This window comes from Narcine bancroftii, chromosome 6 (assembly GCF_036971445.1).
Source record: "Narcine bancroftii isolate sNarBan1 chromosome 6, sNarBan1.hap1, whole genome shotgun sequence".
Lineage (NCBI taxonomy): Eukaryota > Metazoa > Chordata > Chondrichthyes > Torpediniformes > Narcinidae > Narcine > Narcine bancroftii.
In genome coordinates, this window is record NC_091474.1 from 38415001 (window position 1) to 38441399 (window position 26399).

General features: G+C 40.5%; 1 protein-coding gene across 1 annotated transcript in view; it reads left to right on the forward strand.

The window, feature by feature from the left end:
- Nucleotides 1-26399, forward strand: part of slc12a5a (solute carrier family 12 member 5a) — a 715472-nt gene that overhangs the window by 653223 nt on the left and 35850 nt on the right. Inside the window, exons 11-17 of the mRNA XM_069884657.1 lie at nt 4539-4596; nt 6607-6781; nt 9218-9336; nt 13993-14091; nt 16964-17083; nt 19707-19811; nt 20497-20665. Coding sequence (XP_069740758.1) covers nt 4539-4596; nt 6607-6781; nt 9218-9336; nt 13993-14091; nt 16964-17083; nt 19707-19811; nt 20497-20665 — 845 coding nt within the window. The remainder of the gene's footprint in view (nt 1-4538; nt 4597-6606; nt 6782-9217; nt 9337-13992; nt 14092-16963; nt 17084-19706; nt 19812-20496; nt 20666-26399) is intronic.

Here is a 26399-nt window from a genome sequence, read left to right on the forward strand (position 1 = left end):
GAAAGATTACTTCTCAGATTGAAGACCTGAGACAAGTGGTGTGCCTCAGGGATTGGTACTAGGACCATTGTTGTTTGTCATCTATATCAATGATCTGGATGATAATGTGGTAAATTGATCAGAAAGTTTGCAGATGACACTAAGTATTGTGGACAGCCAAAATTTTCAAAGCTTGCTGAGGCATCTGGACCAGCTGGAAAAATGGGCTGAAAAATGGCAGATGCAATTTAATGCAGACAAGTGTGAGGTGTTGCATTTTGAAAGGAAAAACCAAGGAAGGACATACATGGTATATGGTAGGGCACTGAGAAGTGCGATAGAACAGAGGATCTGGGAATACAGATACATAATTCCCTGAAAGTGGCATCACAGATGGACAGATGTAAATAGAGCTTTTAGCATATTGGCCTTGACATAATCAAAGTATTGAGTACAGGAGTCGGGATGTTATGTTAAAGTTGTATAAGACATTGGTGAGGCCAAATTTAGAGTATTGTGTGCAGTTTTGGTCACTTAACTACAGGAAAGATATCAATAAGATGGAAAGAGTGCAGAGAAGATTTATTAGGATGTTGCCCGGACTTCAGGAACTGAGTTACAGGGAAAGGATAAACAGGTTAGGACTTTATTCCCTAGAGTGTAGAAGAATGAGGGGAGATTTGATAGTTATTTGAAATTATGAGGGGTATAGACAGAGTAAATGTACGTAGGCTTTTTCCACTGAGGGCAAGTGAGATACAAACCAGAGGACATGGTGAAAGGGGAAAAGTTCAAGGTGAACTTCTTCACACAGAGAGTGGTGGGGATGAGGAACAATCTTCCAGCTGAAATGGTAAATGTGGGCTCCATTTTAACATTTTTGGGCAGATGTATGGAGATCAGTGGGACTAGGCAAAAAAAATCATTTGGCACAGACGAGAGGGGCTGAGGCAGCCTGCTTTTGTGCTGTCATTGTTCTATGATTCTAATCACAGTAGCTGACAAAAAAAAAATAATAAGAGTGCCTGGAGACAACTCAGAGTTGAAAATACTGAATTAATTAGTCGGATATTTTGGGGGAAAAAAAGTCTGAAATGAAACGTTAGAAACCAATTATTTCCCTTGCCTAATATTAAAAAAAAATCTTTCTTTTGATAATTTTTTATAAGTGGAGTAATATCTGTACTGTATGCCTATGATCTTTCATTTATCAAAGCCGTGGGACTCCAAAATGAGTTTGCAGCATCAGTGTCCCATCATCCAACCTACAGTTGTAGAAAAATGCTGCAAATTGTGGGCAATTTGGATCTAGTGTGCTGAAGCTAACGATCAATTATTTTATAATGTAAGTGGTGGAGTTGATCTATGTTACTTAGATTATCAATAAACATAAGAGTTAATCAAAAATAGAAAGACAGAAAAATTATGTATTTCCCAGCAATCGGTTTTGGGGATGATTTTCAGGGGAGAAATCTATAGGATTTTACCAGATCACTTGTCTGTACAAAGTGACACACCAGATCCACTGGTTGAGCTCAAAGGTGTATAGGTTCCATATTTTCCAACAGCTGCAAACTCTTGTCAACTGTGAAGCCAAATCTGTTGAGATCGCTTCATTTACATGACATTTAATAGTTTAGCCTAGCATTTCTTGTTCAATTGTGTCCTTCGTTTGAGCTTCAGAAAAGCCATGATGCTTTTCTTTTTATGATGTTCGAGTGGACAGTGTGTACAGCAACGGTATAATTGCTGCTGTTCTCAAATTTACTTTCCAAACAAAAGGGCAAGTGGAACAAGCCCACTTCACATAGGATATCAAGAGCATGAATTTTTCCAAAGGTCATTAGAATGTGTAAAATATAGTTCTCACTCCACCACGTCTAGTAGAATATTGAAAGTGCCTGGCATTACCCAATGGATAGCACAATGAGATAAGAGGCAGGTTGACCCTGGGCCTGTATTCTCCACTAGTTAAAATGGAGTTGATCTCAAGCACTCCATCCGTTAGCCCAATTGGAATGGGTAGACCCTTTTGGATGGAGCCAGAAAGAGATGGTAGTTCTCGCATTAAAGTGCCCCTTAGTAATTATAAACAACCCATTCCATCACCTTCCTGGCTGTGAAACTAATTCTAAATTGATCACCAGATGTGAAAATGCCCATAACTAGGATTGACCTCTGCCTTCCCTGCAGTCTGGCCAAGCTGGCATCTGTGTGTTCATTTACCTTGTCCTTGCAAGGACTGGGGATTGACAAATACCAAGTAAAAAATAACTGAGAGAAATAAAGTAGGAGACAAAAAGGTGTGGAAATTGCCTAGTATTGCTATATATCTCACCGTAAAACACTTTACATGAACTCCCAAACAGAGTAAATATCTGAGCAATTTGATATAAATTTTGTAATTTGTGGTTTCTTTGTTATCAAATTGTTATTTGATTGTACAAGTACAACCTGACAAAACATTATTCTCCTGTCCTCAGTGCTAAACATGCAGGCACACAAACAGACATAACACACATCCAGACAAATAATACATATGCAGGACAAGTATAGTGAAAAGAGTTCTTGTATGAACAGTCTAACAAGTTATCTCTAACATTCATTCTTTTCTTCTTTGGCTTGGCTTCGCAGACGAAGATTTATGGAGGGGGTAAAAAGTCCACGTCAGCTGCAGGCTCGTTTGTGGCTGACAAGTCCGATGCGGGACAGGCAGACACGATTGCAGCGGTTGCAGGGGAAAATTGGTTGGTTGGGGTTGGGTGTTGGGTTTTTCCTCTTTTGCCTTTTGTCAGTGAGGTGGGCTCTGCGGTCTTCTTCAAAGGAGGTTGCTGCCTGCCAAACTGTGAGGCACCAAGATGCACGGTTTGAGGCGATATCAGCCCACTGGCGGTGGTCAATGTGGCAGGCACCAAGAGATTTCTTTAGGCAGTCCTTGTACCTTTTCTTTGGTGCACCTCTGTCACGGTGGCCAGTGGAGAGCTCGCCATATAACACAATCTTGGGAAGGCGATGGTCCTCCATTCTGGAGACGTGACCCACCCACCGCAGCTGGATCTTCAGCAGCGTGGACTCGATGCTGTCGATCTCTGCCATCTCAAGTACCTCGACGTTAGGGATGAAACCGCTCCAATGAATGTTGAGGATGGAGCGGAGACAACGCTGGTGGAAGCGTTCTAGGAGCCGTAGGTGATGCCGGTAGAGGACCCATGATTCGGAGCCGAACAGGAGTGTGGGTATGACAACGGCTCTGTATACGCTTATCTTTGTGAGGTTTTTCAGTTGGTTGTTTTTCCAGACTCTTTTGTGTAGTCTTCCAAAGGCGCTATTTGCCTTGGCGAGTCTGTTGTCTATCTCGTTGTCGATCCTTGCATCTGATGAAATGGTGCAGCCGAGATAGGTAAACTGGTTGACCGTTCTGAGTTTTGTGTGCCCGATGGAGATGTGGGGGGGCTGGTAGACGTGGTGGGGAGCTGGCTGATGGAGGACCTCAGTTTTCTTCAGGCTGACTTCCAGGCCAAACATTTTGGCAGTTTCCGCAAAACAGGACGTCAAGCGCTGAAGAGCTGGCTCTGAATGGGCAACTAAAGCGGCATTGTCTGCAAAGAGTAGTTCACGGACAAGTTTCTCTTGTGTCTTGGTGTGAGCTTGCAGGCGCCTCAGATTGAAGAGACTGCCATCCGTGCGGTACCGGATGTAAACAGCGTCTTCATTGTTGAGGTCTATCATGGCTTGGTTCAGCATCATGCTAAAGAAGATTGAAAAGAGGGTTGGTGCGAGAACACAGCCTTGCTTCACGCCATTGTTAATGGAGAAGGGTTCAGAGAGCTCATTGCTGTATCTGACCCGACCTTGTTGGTTTTCGTGCAGTTGGATAATCATGTTGAGGAACTTTGGGGGGCATCCAATGCGCTCTAGTATTTGCCAAAGCCCTTTCCTGCTCACAGTGTCGAAGGCTTTGGTGAGGTCAACAAAGGTGATGTAGAGTCCTTTGTTTTGTTCTCTGCACTTTTCTTGGAGCACGATTTACAAGTGCAGATCCACCAATACTTTTTTAATCCGTTTTACATTTGCTCGGGTGAGTGAGAGTATGACCATAGGGAATTATGCTGCCTGGCTCTAAGCAGTGTTTACATGCTCATTATTATGGGCATATGGATGATAGAACTTTTGCATCCTGTATCAGGGTTAGATTTGGATAATTGACATTCACCAGTTAAATGATGCCCCTGAGGTCAAACTGTAGTGTAATTGTCAAGTACGAGAATTGTATGGATGGTGTTCACATGGAAGCAATATTACTACCAATAAGTTACCTCTTCTGCTGTTCATATAAAATGGAGCCATATGTGTTTGTATTACATTTGAACTATATCACTAGTTTTGGAAAGTAGAGAAATAAAAATACACTTAATTTATCAAAATATTGCTTTTGATCCATTGAAGGGTTAAGGCTCATCACTCTTTGATTCCTCAATGAAGAATGCAGTTGGATTTTTATGATGATCCGCACATTATCAGACCTTAACACTCTTTGAATCCTTAATTATCCACCACAGATGTATCCACTATTATTCTCTTTGGTGCATGTATTGAAGGTGTGGTACTTAGAGACAAGTAAGTATCTATCATTCACTATTGACAAAATGTGTAATGAAGGAACAGTAACTCAATTCAAAGTATGTTCAGAAATCTAAGTCTGAGAAAGTTCAAGGGGATTTGGCGCCATCTCCTTGAGAGAAATTAGAGGTGGGCAAAAACAAAATACCAGCCCTGCCAGTGAAGGCACTTCCCATGAATAAATAAAAACTCTTTCCTCTTCACTTTCCCAGTCCTCTTTAATCCCTTCTTACTTCTTTAGCATGACTGGTAAAGAACCATGATGCAACCACATGTCTCTGCAGATGCTTATATTGCTGTGTGAGGTAGAGAAATCACAGATGGGGTAGAAGTTACAACTGACCGATATTATTATGAGCAAGGAGGGGTAAAAGTAGAATAGAGTTCTTGACTTGCATTGATTTTTTTTTCTCTCTCTCTCTGGGAAGTGCAGCCTTTTGAATGTTCAGGCTTTTATGGAGAGCTGCTCAATTAATCCCACTCCCTTGATCATTCCTAATCCCCTGCAAATGCTACTTATTAAATTTGCTCCATATCAATTCAAACAATGCAATTCAGATTCAATGGTTTTCAAATGAGGATGGATTAGCCTCATTTGTTGGTCTTTAGTTCCACAGAGCTGTCAATCAACAAGTAGCTTTTGAGCTTGTATTGAGAGAAAGTTCAGACCTGTGGATATATAACTCAGCATCTTCCAGGGAGGAAGGGGAAAATGTAGTGTGGTTGTGAGGTGTGTAAAGAGAGAGAACTTGATAAAAATCATTCTTGACTTAGCTACCACCCCGCCATCTCCACATCAAACATATTGTCCTCTGCAATTTCTGCCACCAATGTGATCCCTCTCTTCCACAGGGACCACTCCTTTTGTGATTTTCTTGCCCACACATCCCTTCCCACCAATCGCCCCCTTAGTGCCTACCCCTGAGACTACAGGAAATGTTACACTTTAGCCCACATCTCCTCCTTTACCTCCTCATTCGAAGCCCCAAACAGCCCTTCCATATGAAGCAGCCTTTCACTTGTGAAGATGCAGAGGTCATCTACTCATCCGCTGCCCCTGTTGTCGTCTCCTCTGTATTGGAGAGACAGGGAAATCACTTCACTGAGCTTTATTCTGTCTGCTATAATAGCAAGGATTTCCTAGTGGCAACCCATTTCAATTGCAGCCCATTCCACTGCTGGCATGTCTGCCCATGATCTTGAGCACTGCCAAACTGAGGCTACCTGTAAGTTGGAGGAACATCATCTCATATTCCATCTGGACACCTCCAACTAGCCCACATTAACATTGACTTCTCTGTTTCCATTAGCCCAATCACAACTTTAGTCAATAGTTGATAATACAACTCCCACACATCTGAGAATTTCCTGGAAAAATTGTCAAATTGTAGCTGGCTGCTACAAGCTATGGCTCTGCAGAGCCTATAGTGCAGGAGAGATTATAGCTGTTTGTAGGTTAGCTCAGAAAGAACACACTTTTCCCAGAAAGAACGACAGTTGAGTGCAGTTAACTCTGAGCTTTATTGGGCTCACAGCCTTACTTTTATTCTCAAGATGAGGGGCATGGCAAAAGCCCCCTCAGCTCTGATTGGTGCATTTGTGATCCGCTTTCCTTGATAGGCCAGCTAGGGTCCTTTAGTTGCAGCCAATTGGAGGGCAGCGCTGCAGGGCCCGTGCAGCCTGCTGGGGTCGTCGCGTTTGTCCTTTATTTTGTAAGGCATCCCGAGGGGGCTGCAAGGGGCGCCACAAAATAAAATGATATAAAGTGAAAAATTTATTTGCTAATAATGTTTAAAAGATGTGACAACATTGGTAGAGAGAAAGGCATATCCCTTTTCTCAACCTCACCAGAAATAGAAAATAAAACCAAAAATTGACTGCTTTAAAGGAGATATTTTTTACTCTAATATTACTTACCCAAGCATGTGCATCTTTACTACACAAAATGTCTTGATCAATTGGAATTGTGCCCTGATGCTTTGTAAATATGAATGTTTGTTTTTCTAGATTTGGAGAGGCCGTGAATGGGAATCTCGTCATTGGAACATTGTCCTGGCCAAGTCCTTGGGTCATTGTGATTGGTTCATTCTTTTCTACATGTGGTGCTGGTCTTCAGAGTCTGACAGGTGCCCCTCGCCTCTTGCAGGCCATTTCCCGAGATGGGATAGTACCCTTCCTGAGGGTATGTTTTTGTTACTCTAGTTGTTCTCATGAATGAAGAAACAAGTCAACATTGGGGGGCATAAAGTGATAGGTTCTGTTGGGTTGTGTAAAAAGTGTTTTTTTTCACACTCGTAATTCCAAACTGAGTTATTTCCTGTCATGAGAAATTTGGGTGTTAGATGACAGGACCTTACATTAAAAAAAGTTATATTTAATTGATGAAATTATAAGGCACATGTTAAGATTCTACCTAGCTTCATCACATTTTCCATGTTGGGAGCATGTGAAGACATCTTTCACATGTACATAACTCTCACTCTCTCTCTTTCTCATGAACACGCAAGGAAGCACCCAAAAGGATGCACAAGAATTTCTAAGCAAGTGCTTTTACCTTACAAATAGATGGGAGATGTAACAGAAGAAAAGTGCAGAGTAGATATTTTGAACCACTCCTGAACAACAAACCTGCACAATGCTACGCTCAAGAGAATCTCAAATGCTCAAATAAAAATTAACTTGCAGGTTCTAGAAATCCGAAAAAGAAGTACACTGGATATACTCAGCAGATCAAGCGGTATCTGTGGGCAGGTTGATAAAAGATCATTAATCTGAGGCATGATCTTTTATTTCCTCACCACAGATGCTGACTGATTCGTTGAGTGTTTCCCGCATTTTCTAGTTTTTAATTGGAACAATTATGGCAGTGGTTCTCAACATTTCTCTTTCCATCGCATATCACTTTAAGTAATCCCTATGTCTTTGGTGCTCTGTGATTAGTAAGGTATTGCTTAAGGTGGTATGTGAGTGGGAAGGGAAAGTTGAGAATCACTGCTTTAGACCCAATTGTTACTGAAATATTTTGCTTGAGAAAAATTGCCATTGGCCCATTTCCTTTGGAGTTATGAAACCATGCACATAATGAGTCAATTAGGTAAGATTAAAACAGTGGTTTTCAACCTTTTTCTTTCCACCTACATACCATCTTAAGCAATCCCTTACTAATCACAGAGCACCTATGGCATAGGGAATACTTGAAGTGGTATGTGGGTGGAAATAAAAAGGTTGAGAACCACTGCTTTGTGGCTCAACAATGCTTCATCAAAATGTTATGACCTGAAATGCAGAGACAGATTCCCCTGACTGTTGTCAATGTGCTGCTCTTTAAACCTTCAGCATTGTGTGGTTGCAGATTCTGTGATCCTTTCTGACACGTTTCTGCCGAAATAAAAAAACACAACTTTTGACTGGAAACTGAAATTTCTCAGCTCCAAGGCACTTATTGAAAATAGCAAACTAATATTATTTTGATCAGATTAGTAAAATAGCAGGAATGCTCTCTTTTGCCTTGTGCAGTTGTGGAGAATGAGGTTCGGGGAAATGAAGTGGGTGACACCTCCAGAGTCCAACGCCATGGGAGTAGACAGACTTGGCCACTGAAACCCAGTGAAAAGAATGTTATTAGGATAACTGTGGCTTCCTTTTGGCATAAAACCTACTGCAGCTTTCCATGCATGCTGCCAAATTATAGTCAGTTCCTGCTTCCCAGTGGTATTATCAGCTTTAAAAGGGAAAAGCACGTGAGGTGGTTTCAACTCCACACCCTCGTGGTTTCTGACAGATGTAATGGGTTGAAACTGCTCACTTCACATTAAATAAGGAGACATTTTCCATAAAATGTGTGTGATTTTTGTCCCTGGGTATTAGTGTGGGGTTAGTAATCTGAAGCCATCTTTTAATCAATCCCAGTTACTATTTTGATTGAGGCCAATGGGAGAGATTTACCTTAAACTACTGATTCATTATATTTATCACAAAGTCAAAATCTACCCCGACATCTTTTGAAAAGTTGTGCCAAACCAACAACGTCATAGGACATGTCAAGCCTTCAATGCGACTGCCTTCCTTAATAACACTGAAGCTGATATCAACATCAAACATTGTCTTATTTCAAGAGCGTCCAGGGACCAGGAGACTTGTATGACTTCCTCCCACTCTCCAATCATAAAGCTACATTATGACATAGTTTTGATGCATTATGAAAATAGTCCTAAATATATTATTGGAACTGATTTCTCCGGTTCTTTAATAACAAACTCCTTACAATAAATAAGTAGCTTGTTCCAATAAACTAGAACCAAATAGTTCATTAATTTGCACAGAATAATTTGTTGGTCTATATCTCACTGTTGGCAGACTAAGGACACTCAGATCTCTATTTGGGGTCAAATTATGAGTTATTCATTAATCTCATAAAATACATTTTTAACAGGGACTGACAAATGGTAAATCAGTGATAGAGAAACTAGAAATGGGTAACTGACCTATTTCCTGACAAAGGATATTTTTCTTCTTATGGTTAACTGTTTTCAAATGCTGTGCTGTTATTAAAGCATTTACCATTTCTTGAGCATCTATCTGTTTTTTTCATGTTGCTTTACTGATTTATATTTACCAGGTGTTCGGTCATGGAAAAGCAAATGGTGAACCTACCTGGGCCCTGCTACTGACAGCATGTATTTGTGAAACTGGAATCCTCATTGCCTCCCTGGATGAAGTGGCCCCCATCCTTTCCATGTATGTAGACACTTTGAGAAATGCAATCCTGCCTGCAAACTCTGGGTCAATTTTACCAAGGGAGTAAATAGGATCCTGGGGTCTAGTGCAGTGCACAAAAGGGCTGGAGAAACTCAGCGTGTCATGCAGTATCCATAGGAAGAAAAAGGCAGTCAGTGCTGCAGGTCTGAGCCGTTGCTCAGGACTTTAACTAGCCTGCATTTTCACTCCAGATATTTCAACAAATTAGGAAGCTGGCTGTTTGTTTGGCCTGGCTATTAGCAGTTTATTTTTGGCTACCTTTAAAAATAATTCTGACCGTGTTTTGGAGTATATTGAAGACATATTCTCTAATTAATTCCCTTCTCGTGGCAAGCACATCATTGCCTCGCATATTTCCTGTAATGATTTACAGGATGAGGATCTGTGACTTTAACCCTATGATAAAGTCAGGTGGGACAGTAGTGCATGTATCATCCAACCAAAAGCAGAAAGTTTCTCCATCAGACTTCAGACACAAAGTGGAGATGTAGGGAAGGAAAATCACCAACCAGGCTACCTTCTCCATAAGGTACTTCATGAGGCAACAAAGAAAGTCAACATTAATTTTGCATAAAACTCTTCCAGCATCAGAACCAATCAATATTAATTCCAACAGACTTGTCCTAATATTTCAGTAACCTGTCTTTCATAGATTGCAATCTTTTCTACCTGGAACCTCTCAGATTTCCTGGAAACTAATGGAGGGTGACAGTGGAACCTACAAATGTAAAACTCATCCCACTCTCAGCTGATATTCTTATTTTCCTTGTGTATTCTTTATTTCTTCCATTCCTGTTTGGTAGAAAGAAAATGTCCACAGGATGCAATCTAATCTGTTTGTGAGTTTAAACAACACAATCCAATCACTTCCAAGAAAATGGAAAGTGCAATTTTGAGTGCATCCTTGCTTACTGAAAGTTTCAAGGCAAGTTTCTCTGGATTTTTGAGGTTCCACCAAACCTAATGGATGCATGTGAAGGCATCTCTCTTGAGTACAGTGTGTCAGGAAAATTGAGCAAATGATGGACAAAGAAGAAAAGCGGTTGAGAAAAGAAAGAGGGAGGAAGATTCTCAGTAAAGGCCATATCTGCACAGGGGTGTTCTGGGACAGTGTCCTGATCTGGAGCTCAGTGTGTAAGAAATTTCCAGTCAGAAAGTCCTCATTGAAGACCACCAGTTGTTTCTGCCATGTCTAGCACCTTAAAGCAATGGCTGAAAGTAGATTGGATCCAGGCCAAGGAAGCTCAGCTACTGTCTGCACTTTGTCAGCATCACCAACAGCAGAATGGCTGGTGGCTCCCAGAGCTCTGATGGAGCAGTGGTGACGCTAGCACACGAAAACAGCTCACTCACTTACCTTGTAATATTTCCAACAGTTCCCTCACACAACATGATTTATATTTCTTTCAGAAAGCCAAAAAACACAATTTGTCTGGATGACTTGGCAAAAGAACACAGGGAGAGAAAAAAATAGGAGCAGGAGAAATCCACTCCTCTGCCAATCTTCCCCAGCCTGAAATCTTCTTCTGCACCAGTTCCTCAAAGCCCTTAATTCCCCAACATTTCAAAACATTAAATACCTCCAGTGATAAAACCAACATAATTCTCCAGAGTAGTGAATTCAAGAGAGTTACCATCTTTGGGGTGAAAAGGTTGCAGCAGAACTCCATAATGTCTGGTCTTATCACCTCTTCCCTTGATTGAGCCTTGTGGAAAATCTCAATATCTGCATCCATCCTAATTTCTTTTGTCTGCATTGAAAGGATAGGAAGATAGCCTGTGACATCCTGTCTGAATCTGATATGCAGAGCCCCATGGCAACAACATAAGGTTGCACAACAGCACGCTGGCTTGAAACAAAAGAGGCTTCACCTCCCACTGTAGAACCTAGACATCCGATGACTTTTGTTTGGGCTGCAATGGAGATTGAGACATAAACCACTGAACTCTGTATCCTTGTCAGGTCTCTAATTTTCCCATCCATTCATTCATTCATCAGAAGGAGAATCCCATGCTTTTCACTGAACTTTGGGCAGCTCTACTTGCAATCATCTGTAACCTCCTTGACAATAGGCAAAGGTTTATCAATAGGTCTCTCAATGCACCAAGTAATTTGGCATGCCTACTTCTTCTGAAGACCACCTCATCCATCCCATATTGATTCTTCAGCCTCAGAACACAAGTTCACTGAGTACATCCAGGACCTATAATTTCTCTTCCCTCTGAACTTGATGGAGATCATTTGCAGTTCCTATCTCCACACTAATCTTCTAGTTATGCACCAGGTCACTGTCTGAACCAGGCAATGCATGTGTTAGATTTACTTTTTGCTCTCTTTTCATTTCATTGTGATGAGACTTCTTTATTCCATTAATCTGCCTCATGACAATTAGATGTTGCTAATTGCTATCATGTACTGCAGTATCCCACAGAAAGGAGAGAAGTGTGCTTGTGTTAGAGAACTGGGTTATGAATGGTTTGCTGAACATCTATGAAAGCAATAAGATGATGTGTGAGCAATGCAGCAAGATAAGAGGGGAAAATGAGATACAACACAGGATTGGCAGAGTATGATGGACCCTTGAGGCACTGAGGCCAATTGTTGAGATTCAAGATGCATTTGCTGCTCTCGACTATTTGAGTAGGGTCATTAAATGCAACATCTGTCATCGATATCTCCTTAATTGTATTTGGTCATCTCTCGTCACTTGCAGCGACAATCACAGAGTCATGGATTCATAGTCAAACTGAACAGAACCTATCCCCCAGCCCAATGAGTCCTCAGCAACTGTCTACCCCACATTTGCACCAATCCTCCACAAGTCCACCTGTGCAGTGTCTGACAACATTCTCCTAACCATATAACCATATAACCACTTACAGCACAGAACAGGCCAGTTCGGCCCTATTCGTCCATGCCGTAACAAATCCCCACCCTCCTAGTCCCACTGACCAGCACCCGGTCCATACCCCTCCAGTCCTCTCCTATCCATGTAACTATCTAGTCTTTCCTTAAATGTAACCAATGATCCTGCCTCGACCACGTCTGTCGGAAGCTCATTCCACATCCCCACCACCCTTTGCATAAAGAAATTTCCCCTCATGTTCCCCTTATAATTTCCCCCCTTCAATCTTAAACCATGCCTTCTAGTTTGAATCTCCCCCACTCTTAATTGAAAAAGCCTATTCACGTTTACTCTGTCTGTCCCTTTTAAAATCTTAAACACCTCTATCAAGTCCCCTCTCAATCTTCTACACTCCAGAGAAAAAAGCCCCAGTCTGCACAACCTTTCCCTGTAACTCAAACCTTGAAATCCTGTCAACATTCTCGTGAACCTTCTCTGCACTCTCTCCATTTTGTTTATATCTTTCCTATAATTTGGTGACCAAAACTGTACACAGTACTCCAAATTTGGCCTCACCAATGCCTTGTACAATTTCATCATAACCTCCCTACTCTTGAATTCAATACTCCGATTTATGAAGGCCAACATTCCAAATGCCTTCTTCACCACACCATCTACCTGAGTATCAGCCTTGAGGGTACTATTTACCACAACTCCTAAATCCCTTTGTTGCTCTGCACATCTCAATAGCCTACCATTTAATGCATATGACCTATTTAGATTTGCCTTTCCAAAATGTAGCACCTCACACTTATCTGTATTAAATTCCATCAGCCATTTCTCAGCCCACACCTCCAGCCTTCCTAAATCACCTTTTAATCTACGGTGATCTTCCTCACTGTCCACAACACCACCAATCTTTGTATCATCCGCAAACTTGCTTATCCAATTCTCCACCCCTACTTCCAGATCGTTAATATATATAACAAACAATAGTGGACCGAGGACCAATCCCTGAGGAACTATGCCATGCCAACCTACCTTACCTTCCAGACAAGAAGTAGCTCCAGAAGTCTTACCAGCAAATGTTCTAGGCAGAGTGTACATCCATTAGAATTTGAACAAATATGCAAATGCTCAGAATTAACATGCAATCTCTAGTCATTTTAAACTCAACACTCATTTCCTGTAACTGTCTAATTTGTCATTTATGTGTAGACATGACACAGGTTACATCATTCCCTGCTGCAGTATTTCTGGGTTTTAAAATACTTCTTTTCACAATGCCTTCATCGTGCTGCAAGCAGACCTTGGTTTTTATCCACAATGTCCCCAGGTTCTTTCCCTCAGCAAAGTCTCATTGATCAGTTATCCCTGCCCCTGTACACGGAGTGATATTAGTATGAACCTAACTGCATCATACTCAGCTCAGCAATGGTAAAGGGCACAATCTAATAATCCAAGCTTGTACTCTGTCTGGAGATGAAAAGATGCTCTATGAAATCTTGAAATCTGAAATAAATGGGGAAAAACTGGAGCAACAGATAAGTGTCTGAAAGAGAAAATATGGATTAATGTTTGGGCTAGATCATAGATTAGAAATATCACTATAAACAAAGATTCAACTATTAATTGCTTTCCATGCTTACAGTAAAATTGCAGGGGGCACTATGTTAGGGCTCGTTTCTTTACTATCCTCACACTATACTGGGCTCTTTAACACATGATGGAAAATCTCTACATTTGTAACATAACAAAAGAACTGACTAAACATACTTTTTTTCTTCAGGTTCTTCTTAATGTGCTACATGTTTGTGAACTTGGCTTGTGCTCTGCAGACCCTGCTCCGAACGCCAAACTGGAGACCGCGATTCAAATACTACCACTGGTATGAAACAATAACACAAAAGTGTGATCTAGTTTGAAATCTGCCAAGGCCTAGAAGTCGTTCTGTGACAGGGAAAGTGCACTAAACTGATGAATTGTGTGTGACCTTTCATTGAAGATTTTTTGTGCATTACCTACTCTGCACATAAAGTCCTTCCTGCTACTTGTACTGAAATGCCAGGGTAACCAAAAGAACCTAAACAGGTGGTGGAGGATGCAGAGGAGTGAGGCCCTCTCATTTGATGGGAAAGAGGGGAGTAGTCCTGAGAAGGGGGACAGAACCAGGGCTTTAATGTTCTAGGGAAGGATGCGGCAAAGTATATGTGATTGGTTGGGGGGTGGGGGGAGGAGAGGGAATTATGGGTCACAATTGAGGAGTAAATGGTTGAGGTTGTGAGTAAGTCAGAATCTGCAACTTATTGGCTGGCAGAAGATCCAAGCTCAACACTGCTCTGCCTCAGACATGGACAGTCAGTTTGCTTTACCTCCCATTGAAGCAGCCTGTGCATAATGTGAAGAACTATTCCTGTGTAGAAGGCTTGTACCATTCATGGGCCACATGTGATCGTAAGCATAGAGAATACCATTAAATACCCCTGCACAAGTATCAACATCATCCTGCATAAGGACACAAAATGCAGTTAGAATTTGAGGAGATCTTTGTGAAGCACTCAATATGCATCTAATCTGTGGCAAGAAAAATGCTCATGTACAGTGTACATTGGGTCATCTATTTAGAGCTCCATATTTTTGATGCGATCATTTTTGCCTAATCATAACAAATGCATTTGAAAAATTACTCTTTAATAATGTAGAGTGTATCCAAATGTGAGGTATATAACAACAGATTATTTAATATATGTTGGTTCAATAGAAAGTAATTTTAGCATATTGCAAATGTTTTACAGAAGGTAGCAGGTTCCTTGAAATTTGTTACATTGAGGATAGCAGAAAAATATTAGTAAACCATTAAAAACTTCCAAGGAACCAATCAAGAATTACGAGACTAAACTCTAAGCAATGAACAAACATCATCTAATCCTATCCCATTTCCCCAATTAACATGCCTATAGTGTTAATATAGGCACCAAAACCCTCCTCAATCATTTCCTCATTAGATAAGTGTTAATCACCCAGCACCAGAATTAATAGAGGCACCAAAACTCTCCTCAGTCAAAAGAAGACAAACTCTCAACTATTTAATACTAATCTCTTTCAAAAGACCTCAGCCTGAAGGTGAAGATCTCAGATGTATGTTCGCAAGGCATTCTTATTTTGCAAAATAACTTCTGAATTTCAAACAAGAAGTCTTCCAATGTCTTCCACTATCTCAAGCTTTGCAGATAACTAAATACTTCCCATGAGCATTTAGTGAAGTATAGACTTCTCAGGGATAGTCGGCATGGTTTTGTGATTGGCAGGTTGTGCCTCATGAGCCTAACTGAGTTTTTTGAGGATGTAACAAAGGAAATTGTTAAGGAAATTGTTGAAGGTAGGGCAGTCGGTGTGGTGTATATGGAGTAAGAAATTTGATAAGGTCTGCCATGCTAGACTCGTTCAGAACATCAAGAGGCATGGGATTCATGGAACCTTGGTTGTGTGGATTCAGGATTGGCTTTCCTGCAGAAAGCAGAGGGTAGTAGTAGATGGAACATATTCTGCCAGGAGGTCAATGACTACTAGTGTTCCACAGGGATCCGCTCTGTGTGACCTGTTCTTTGTGATTTTTATTGATGAATGCAGGCTCCTTTTTAATATTTAAGAAAAAATTTGGACAGGTACATGGATAAAAAAGGTATGGAGGGCTAGGGACTAAGTGAAGGTCAGTGAGACTAGGCAAAAGGGTGGAGGTGGCCTGTTTTTGTGCTGTAGTGTTCTATGGATCTATGATCTGGACAAAGGAGTGGAATGATGAGTCAGTGAAGTCTGTAGATGAAACGAAGGTTGGGAGTGTTGTGAATAGTGTAGAAGATTGTTGAAAGTTACAAATGGATATAAACAGAATTCTATCTAGGCAGAAAAATGGCAGATGGAGTTCAATCTAAATGTGTGAAGTAATGCAATTTGAAACATCAAACTTGAAGGTGGAGTCCATGGTTAATGGGAGGATTCTTAACTGAATGACCTTGGGGTCCAAATCCATGGATCTCTCAAGGTTGCCATGCAGTTTGATAGGGTAGTTAAGCTTATGGTATGTGGATTTCATTAATAGGAGGATTGAGTTCAAGATTCGTGCAGCTCTATAAAATTCTGGTTGGACCACATTTGGAAAATCATGTTCAATTCTGGTCACCTCATTACAGGAAGGATGTGAAAGCTTTGGAGAGAGGGCAGAGGAGATTTACCAGGATGTTGCCGGGATTGGAGAAGTATCTTAAAAGGCGAGGTTAACAGAGCTAGGGATTTTCTCTTTGGAGAGAAGGAGGGTAGAGGGTATAGATAGAGGGTACCAGGTGACATCCATATAAGGTGAAGGGAGAAAGGTTTAGGGGAGATGTTGGATACATTTTCTTTTTAAACAGAGAGTAATGGGTGCCTGGAATGCGTTGCCAGGGGTGGTGGTGGAAGCTGGTACGATAGGGGCATTTAAAATAGACAGGCATATGGATGCAAGAAAAATAGAGGGTTATGGGTGCGAGATAGGAAAGGTTTAGATTGTTGAGTCAGTTTGTATAGGTTGACACAACATCATGGGCTGAAGGGCTTGTACTGTGCTGTAATGAACACTGTTGTAATTCAGAAACTGGCACAATTGTGGAAGTCGACTCATCCATAACACCAAAGAAAAGGTGATGAAATGTACAAGCATAACCGATGTTTCAATGAGCAATGTTTCTTCACTGACGACAATATTTCATCTTTTTTTCTCTCAGGTCCATGTCATTCCTGGGTATGAGCCTGTGTCTGGCCCTGATGTTTATATGTTCTTGGTACTATGCCATTGTAGCCATGGTAATTGCTGGACTTATCTACAAATACATTGAGTTCAATGGGTAAGTGACTGCTTATTTTGTACAGAACTTTACAAAAGGAAGCTCCATGCCATACCCTTGGATCACGCTGCTGATGTCGATTGGGACTCTGGGCAAAATGCTATCACAAAGTTAAACACTCCTGGCATACGAAATCAGATGCAGGTTGGTTTCTCAAGCTGAGACTATGAGAGAGAGAGCCAAGCTCAAGAAGGCATTGCTTCAGAGTTTCAAACAAGGCAAATGGTAGCAGGTGCTGAAAATCTATTAAAAAGAAAATCCTTGGAAAGATGCAGCAGTTACACAGCATCTAGCAAGAGCAAAATTGTCTTCAGATACAGAATAACTAAGGTGACTCTGTACTTAATAAATTAGAAAATATAAAGTCACTGTTGTCATGTAATGATTTCTACCTCTATTTCAGCAATAGTAAATTTATAGCAAGGTGTTCCAATGTTAGTTTCCCTGCTTTAATTTTACCTATCTACTATTGGCTCTCAAGTGTTCTAACAGCCACAACCAGCTGGCAGGAGAGACCACCCTGGCAGATCTCATTCAAGATTAATGGCTAGTGATTAGCTCCATGTAGGTGGTCAGACAAGTGAGCTTCAAACCCAAATGATTCTGGCCTGCTGAATCACTGACCAGTGGGATTCCCATATTCCACACCTCCACTCTCCCATCTTGTTGAAAGCTAGTCCTGAAGATCCAGTTTGATCAGCCTTATCCTGGACTGACCTTGGACAGTGGTTGTGATATTTGCTGGAGTTGAATGTTTCTCTGCATTCTCATGCAAATAATCAACCTGGAAGAGATACCATTCAAGCAGAGTTCCATTCTTTCCCAGTGTTTCAATCAAAGGTGGGAAACCAATGGTGAGACATTGAGATAGTGAAAAAGAAAGCAAAACCATGGCAAGCACTTGTGTGTGGGGAATTGTGGCAGGGATGACTTGCAAACATCAACAGAGGGAAAGGGGCAGAGAGGGAACAAGGAGCCTGAGCAGCTTATTGCAGGACATAGGAAAAGTGGATCAACTCGAAGGTCTTAAACTACCTCAGTACCAAGTTAGCCAGTCAGGAGTCAACATGGTGAAAATGAGGCCGACAACTGCAACAAGAGGCCAATCACACACCTTTTGGCCTTCTCGGTGCTCAAGGTTTGGGCGTCTTCTCAAGTCCACTGTGTGAGCTTTGTACTGTAACCCCAAATAGATTCATAAATGACTCTGGTGGATGGACTTGTGAAGAAAACAAAGGATGATAGAAGATACATTCCACCAATAGGAAATGTTTTCATTATTTTATTGGACTGATACATTCAGTTTTTGCCAGTTGGTCTTAAAATGTTGGCAGATATTAATCATTTAGCTGTTGCCTGGAGCGAGTGTTTGAGTCTGGACATGCATGGGGTGTGGGAGAGGGAGAGGCCGTGGAACTATTTATGACTCTGAGTAAAGGACAAGCCCAGATTATTTTATTCAGTCATTGAAAGTATTGCTCAAAAGTTCAAATTTATTGTCAGAGTACATACTGACATCACATACAATCCCGAGATTCTTTCCCCTGCAGGCAGAATTTCTACTTATCAGTAACTGTAAACTGTACTCAAGAAAAAAGAGAAATGTAAACAAAGAAAGAAATATAAACAAATGCTGTGCAATACAGAAAAAAAAATTCAGTAATAAATAATGCATAAAGTAAGATTCCTTAAATGAGCCTCTGATTGAGTCTGATGTTGGAGGTTTAGCAACTGTTCCTGAACTTGGTGATATGAGTCTTGTGGCACCTATACTTCTTTCCTGATGGAAGCAGTGATACCAGAGCATGTTCTGGGTGGTCATTGATGACTGCTGCTGCTCTCTGGCGACACCATTCTCTGTAGATGTTCCCGATTGTGGGGGGGGGGGGGGGTGGGGGGGAGGGGGAGGGGGGGAGCGTTGCCTGTGATTCTTGATGGTGGGGAGAGTTTTGCCTGTAATTGAATCTGAATTATGAATTAATATTGCAAATCTAACATCTTGTTTCAATAGTACCATGGCCTCTTCCAAACCCAATGCATGTACATACTCATTTACTCTTTGATAACCAAGATCATGGGATTGGGAACTGAGCTAAAATTGTAGGAAAATGTCATTTATGAAAACTGAATAGCAAGAAACCCATGATGTTACCACCATTTTACAACAATTATTAAAAGAATTCCAAATGGATGCAAATATTCACAAAGAAAAGCCTCGAGAGTTTAGGAATGTAGCCATATAAATTTGTAAATTGACTTTTACCCTGGTTTATTCATTATTTAATCAATGTACATGTTGTGGAAAATATTGCAATATTGGTGCTGTCCAATCATCGTTAATCAGTAATGCATAATTTAAAAGTCTTCCTCAGAAAGGTTGTAATTATTGTCATGTAATTCTATATTTAGAATGTAACATATATGAAATTCTTTAATTTTATCTACCACAAGGAAGACAGAGAGTCTCCACTTTGGACAGCACCCCTCACAGAAATGAGGCCCTAGCAAGGAACAAACTCGTGACTCTTGGTTTTCAAGACCAGTGCTCTAACCACTGGGTTATCAGAGCCTTCTTGGTATTTGATAGCAGTATGTCTTAATGGACTTTATTTTCTTCCTGCAGAGCTGAGAAGGAATGGGGCGATGGAATCCGTGGCTTGTCCCTCAGTGCAGCCCGTTATGCTCTGCTCCGGCTTGAAGAAGGTCCTCCTCACACCAAGAACTGGAGGTGAGTTACCAAATAACACTCATAACAGTCAATATCAAAACAGAATTGTGATAACATCTGCACATCTGCTGGCATTTTATAATTATCAGTGATAAAAGATCAGAAGTCAACCAACCTGGTGGTGACTATCTTAGGAGAGTTGTGTTCTGCCTGTGGTCTGTACCCTCTTACTTGAGTTTGCTCAGTTAGAATGGTCATGTACAGAGGTTTTGATTTCCTGAGGATGTTGATATGCAGTGGTTGGCACAAAGCTTTTGCCCCACATTTCCAGGGACTCAGGTACAATTTTGACCTCTGCTGTTGACTGTGTGGAGTTTGCCCATTTTCCCCATGTCCATATGAGTTCCTTCTAGGTCCTCTGGTTTCCTCCCATGTCCTAATATTTGTCAGTTAATTGGCTATTGTAAATTGCCCCTAGTGTGTAGGCAAGTGGAGGGAGTTGAGGGGCATGAGGGGAGAATAAAATACATTAGGTAGGATTAGTAAAATAGGTGATGGTCAGCACTGACTGGTGGGCTGAAGGGCCTGTAATCTGTACTGTTTCTCTATGTCTGTTCTTCCCCATAAAATGAACAATAATGAAGGTTTAGTTGAGATTATAATAAATATGCTTTAAATCCAGTTCAATCAAATTACATATATTTTTGATATGTTGAGCTGACAAAATATTTTGCCTTGTTGTCAGACCACAACTCCTGGTGCTGGTAAAGGTGGACCAAGACCAGAATGTCAAACATCCACAACTGCTGACATTCACCTGCCAGCTTAAGGCTGGGAAAGGGCTCACCATTGTGGGTTCAGTATTAGAGGGGAGCTTCCTGGAAAATCACATCCAAGCCCAACGCGCTGAGGAGGTAATCACTCAAGACAATTTTGCAAATTATGCTTCAGTTGGTAAGAGCTGAACTGCTACAATAACTTTATTATTTCATAAATCTTCTTTGAAGAGATTTCCTCATTGATATTTGTAGACAGCTTACAATCTAGTACTTGTACGAACAGTATGAATCTGTTACTACATCATTTAACACTTGACTCTCATTAGATACCTTGGCTGCAATGAGAATGCACCATTCAACTCAAAATTTCTGAAGTGAAGGAGAGCACACATCATTACCAAATAAAATATTTGGTACTAATGAATCAGAATTCACTGTCATAAACAAGTCACGAAATTTGTTGTTTTGCAGTTACATCACAGTGACGAGATTGCTGGCAAAAGATACTTTCTTAGTGTTAGGAAAATTTGCATCTGCTACAGAATAATTCATAAATTTCAAAGTGTACTGATTTAAATGATTATTTATCAATTTATCTTACAATTTTTATGGTAATATTTTTGCACCTCAAACTGAAGGATCTAATTGTTTGGAATAGATTTATCCCAAGCACATTCCCTAGACTAACAGTATGTCTCAATCACAGCTTTGGAAGTGCACCTGGTCAGTACTGACTCCATGGGCTGAAGGGCCTGTTCCTTATCTTCATGTCTCTTTGTCTCCACTACAATGTGCAATGCTGTTCCTTTTCCACAGTAGAGACTCCTTGTGAACTCACAAATCCAATGCTTAATGGGGAAAGGGAGAGTTCTCTAATGTTCATAACCCCTGAAGAGAAGAGCCTGATACCAGATCTTATGATTTGAAATCTTTGACCCAGTAGTTGTTGTGATTCTGGTATTGACTGACAAACCAGATCTAAGCAAAACACTTTTAGAAATAAACTGCTGTTACTGGAAACCAGAAACAAAAACCTAGGAACACTCAGCATATCTATGATACAAGATGATTGACCTGAAACATTAACTCCATGGAGGCTGACACACCTGCGAATATTTCCAGAATTTTTTGTATTTGTTTCTGTGTGCATTGTTCCCTTCTGTGGCATTATCTGAAGGAAGTAACATTCAAATCCAGTCCTCATTGAAATCATTGATTTTGATAAGTTGGCTGAAAGAAACAATGTACGGATACTCTACTCCCCAGAATCTGGGGTTACAGCTTTGTCTGCTAGGTTAGATTATGTGGGATTCAGGGTGAGCTGGCCAATTAGTGGTAGGTGGTCATGAAGGGATTTTATTTGAGATTGGACGCCAGTGACCAGTGGTGTGCCAAAGCGATTGGTGTTGGATCCTCTGGCGTTTTTCACATCTATTAACAATTTAGATGTAGGTGGCATAATTAGAAAGTATGTGGATGACACCAAAAAATTATGGTGAAAATGTGACAACGAAGAAGTTGTCTAAGGTCACAACTGAGAAAGTGGGCAGACAAATGGACAATGAAGTTTAACTCAGACTGCTGCAAAGGAGTGCATTTTAGGAAGTTCAAAAAGGGCAGCATTTGCATTGTGATTGACTGGGCCCTGGGGAATATTGTAGAGCTTGAGGTACCAAGTACATAGTTCTCTGAAGCTGGCAGGACAGTTAGATGGGGCATTGAAGAAGACAAATGGCACACTTGCCTTCATCAGTCAGGTACTGGGTGCAAGACTTGGTACATTGTGACCTGCACATTGTTACCATGTGTTAGTAACAATGTGTGATTGAGTTACACAGGGTGAAGAAAGAAATCATAAGGTGTTTCCAGAATTGGGATGGGGTTGAGTTTTTAAGGAGAAATTGAATAGGCTAGGAATGTCTTTCCTGGAGGAAAGGAGGCTGAGAAATGACCTTAGAGAAACTTATAATGTCACTGTAAGAACCATAGATAAGATGAATGGCAAAGTCCAAAACTTAGTGGGCATAGGTTCAAGGTGAGAGAGGAAAGATCTAAACAGCGACCTGAGGAGCAGGGTTTTTTTTTTTCCACACAGTGGGCAAATGGGATGACAACTGGAAGAGGTTTATCTTCCACCCATTTGAATTGTGAAATAAATTACTCAAAGCTGGCTTGAGAAACTAATTTCCATATTTAACAAGCTTTTCAGGCAGAAGGATCAACCATCATCTAGACCAGCCATTCTCAAAGGCAGTCCACAACTCATTAAGTCAAAGACTTTTTCTTTTCGCTTCACATAACAACGTTTTTAAATTTTTTTTTATGTAGTCGGTAGGAGAGAAGTATAGAAGAAACCTAAATTTGACTGCTTCACAGAGAAGAGGGCCCATAAACAGAGCAGAGTCCTTGACCTTGGGGGGGTGGGGGGGCATAGACATAAAATGATTGAAAATGGCTGATCTGGAGGACCCCTAAAACTTTGTATCTTGTACCCTGATACTGAGCCTCTCATGTTGGGTGAAGGGGTCGTGGGACATTATTGCAAAGTCTGAATTGCATCATCAACTAATGTTCACACCCAGGTAACTCTAGTGTTTATCTTCTATCTGCTCCTCGCCCCAGTCTAAAGTTGAAAAATGCAATAATCAGGCATCAGCCATTTCCCCAGTTGAAATTAATTCAGTCAGGAAAGTCCAGGATCATACCTGATCCTGCCTTTCAATTTCAACCTGGGAATGAACAAATATTTATCTATGAAGAAACTTCCAATATCAAACAAAGAAAAGTTGCGACACTTAGCAAGTCAGGCAGAATCCTTGGAGAGAAATGGACGGTCAAGATTTTGGAGTAGGAACCTTTTTCTAGTCTCAAGAAAGGGTTCCAACCCTCAAAACATTGGCCATTTCTCTCCAAGGTCATACCTGAGTCCCTCCAACTTCTCTTTCTTTGCACAAGATTCCAGCATCTAAAGATTCTACTGACTCTAGACTTCTAATATCATCTTTTCAATGTACATTCTGCAGTTTATTCAAGAATTAACATTTTAATGGAATCAAATCATTATCCTCCAGTAGATTTACATATAAATACAACAGCCATGCATTTTCATGGACATTAGTTTAAATAATATGTAATGGGGTTGCATAGGGCATAAAAGAATTGTTTTCTAGCATTTATTTGCTCCCTTTAGAAGACAAAATAATACGACCATAATTGTCTTTTGGGTTTTCTTCCTTTTTTTTTAACCTCCTTGCTCCTTTAGCAAGGTAACAGCAGTGTCTATCCCATTCATCCTTTTCCTCAACTACAGATTCTGGTGCACACAATAATCTCATCAGCATGAATTACCAAAACCTGAGCATTTCTGATACACGTCTTGGCCAGGTTCCAGGTACAGGAACAAGAGGGGGCAAGTCCAGACATCCTTTATTGGGAAATCCAGGGAGGAGCCAAGGGAGGGGTTAGGGAAGGTCAGGTAGGTTTGGACTGGCCAGTCCATACATCTATGTAAATATATTTCGCCACACAGACATACTTTATTTTAACATTTCAATATGTACTCAACTCAGTATACATTGCCCAAGAAAACATTTTGCATTTTAAAATATGTTCAAACTATTTAAAAAGAATTATATTTATAAGGTGAAAACAGTGGTACTTGGTGGGCGAGTTAAAAACTGCATAGAAGAATTAACTTGCTAGTATCATACATTTAGCAAGAAAATTCTGTACCTTTAGAAGACAAAATAATACAACCTTCATTGTCTTCTGAGTTTTCTTTTTTTCCCCTTTGCTCCTAAGCATGCAAAATAACAGAATTTACACTCTGGAATCTCAACAAAGTGACATTGATCACATGACTAGAACGTGGTAATGGTGTGACAGATTATGTTGTGTTTGTATTATATGTAGATATGTTACTGGGAGTTAAATTGGGGTGGGGGTTTTTTTAATGTAGGTCACATGCAAACTCTTCAAAACAGATCTCATTTAAAATACTGGAGCTCTGCTCAAGCCAGACAGGGCAGCTCCTGGGGCCTTTGAAAAAACTTTGAAGAGTGCCCAAGAGACTTCACAAATGGATTGTTGTTTTGAAAAGCAACAGATGAAAGAGCTGCAGGCTGTCTGGAGTACAGTTTGCTGTTCTAAGAGGGTCATGTGGTTTTGCAAGCAGAGAGTGAGTGAGAGAGAGAGAAAAACAGACACAGATCAGTTCTGCAGTCAGCAGCAGCAGCTGGGACTGGAACGGGACAAGCTGGCAAGCTTGTGGAAAAACCCCATTTTGAAGACAGGTTGTGAGTGCTTAGTTCAGCCTGGTCAAAGCCCTTGTTGTCCATATAAGAGGAGAGGACTGGTTCCCTAATGTTTCACTTGAAACAAAAAAGAACTCTGTGGTGATCTGAAAGCAAGAGGTTATCATTTGGAAAACCCTAATGGGGCAGGTTTCTTTGGCAAGACACTGACGTAGCTGATTAAAAGGGATCCGTTTGTGTCCAGGAACACACAAATCTCTCTCTGAAAACCGACAAGAACCTTCCTGACCGGTAACCATTTATCTTTCAAGCACCAAAGCCTGGTGAACTTCTTAAATGTTAAATTCTGTGCACACTTTAGAATTGCCTACAATCAGTGAACTTGGAGGAATGAGAAGTGAGATTGGACTGTGAATTAAAGAACTTTTCTAAACTCGCACACACGTTACATACACGTGCTTAGAATGAGAAGGGGGTTAAGTTAGGTTAGTTAAGTTTATAGTAATAAGATAAAGTTTGATCTTGTTTTCATGTTTAAAGACAATTAAAAGCAACTTTTGTTTAAGTAACTATTTGTCTTGGTGAATATCTATTGCTGCTGGGTTTTGGGGTCCTCTGGGCTTGTAACAATGGACTGAGATTTTTAAAAATCCATAAAACTTACATTAATATAAAAACCAACTGTAAAGCATAATAATATTAGTAATGAAAAATATAAATTAAGATTGATGACATAACCAATTCATTTTCCAAGGAAAACATTTAAAATAGTCCATTAGCAATCTTCTCCCCCACTTACCTTTAGCAAGGTAACAGCAGTGTGAGCAACAGGAAGGGAGAGCTTAGGAGGTGCACAAGAGATGTGCACCACTAAACTCATTCCCACTGGAAACATTATTAAACTGACAGTAATAACAGGTAACTCATTGAGATAAATTCACAGATATAGAATTGAGAATAGAAATTATTATAACTCATTTTAACTCTGGTACAAATGCACAATCAATATGTCAATATGTTTCTGAGTATTACATCAAGGATTTTCTGTATTCAGTTCACTTAATCTAGTTAACCCAAAGGAAAAGCCAGATCCATTCTATGCCTATTGTGTGAAATGCTTTGGCAAATATAAGATAGCATCATAAATGTAGTCAATAGTTTGTATCTGAGTCAGGTGTTATTCAATTCCAAATCATAACATGAACTTTATGTATCTTAGATGTGTGGGAAAATATGCCCAGAGTAGCTACACCTAATTTATTGAGAACATCCTTTAAAGAGCTTACTTCCTGGGCCCAGAGTATTTGAGAATTTATAAAGAATGATGGTTTGGAGTTCTGTGCCTTTCTTGGATTAAATCATATTGTCACCATGTTGCTGGGATGAATGCATTGGTATTTTTCGGAACTACAGGTCTGGTCTGCAAGCTGTCTTTAAAAATCACCCAGACATTTTAAATGCTTATTTTTGGCTATTCAAAAAGGTCAGCTCATTGAAGCTGCTGCGAAGGACATGTCAGAATTTAAATTGGGAACATGTATTGTGCTTTAACAGATATCAGTCAAAAATCTATTTCTGATTAATAGTTGAGCTACACACTCTAAATTTCTCATCTC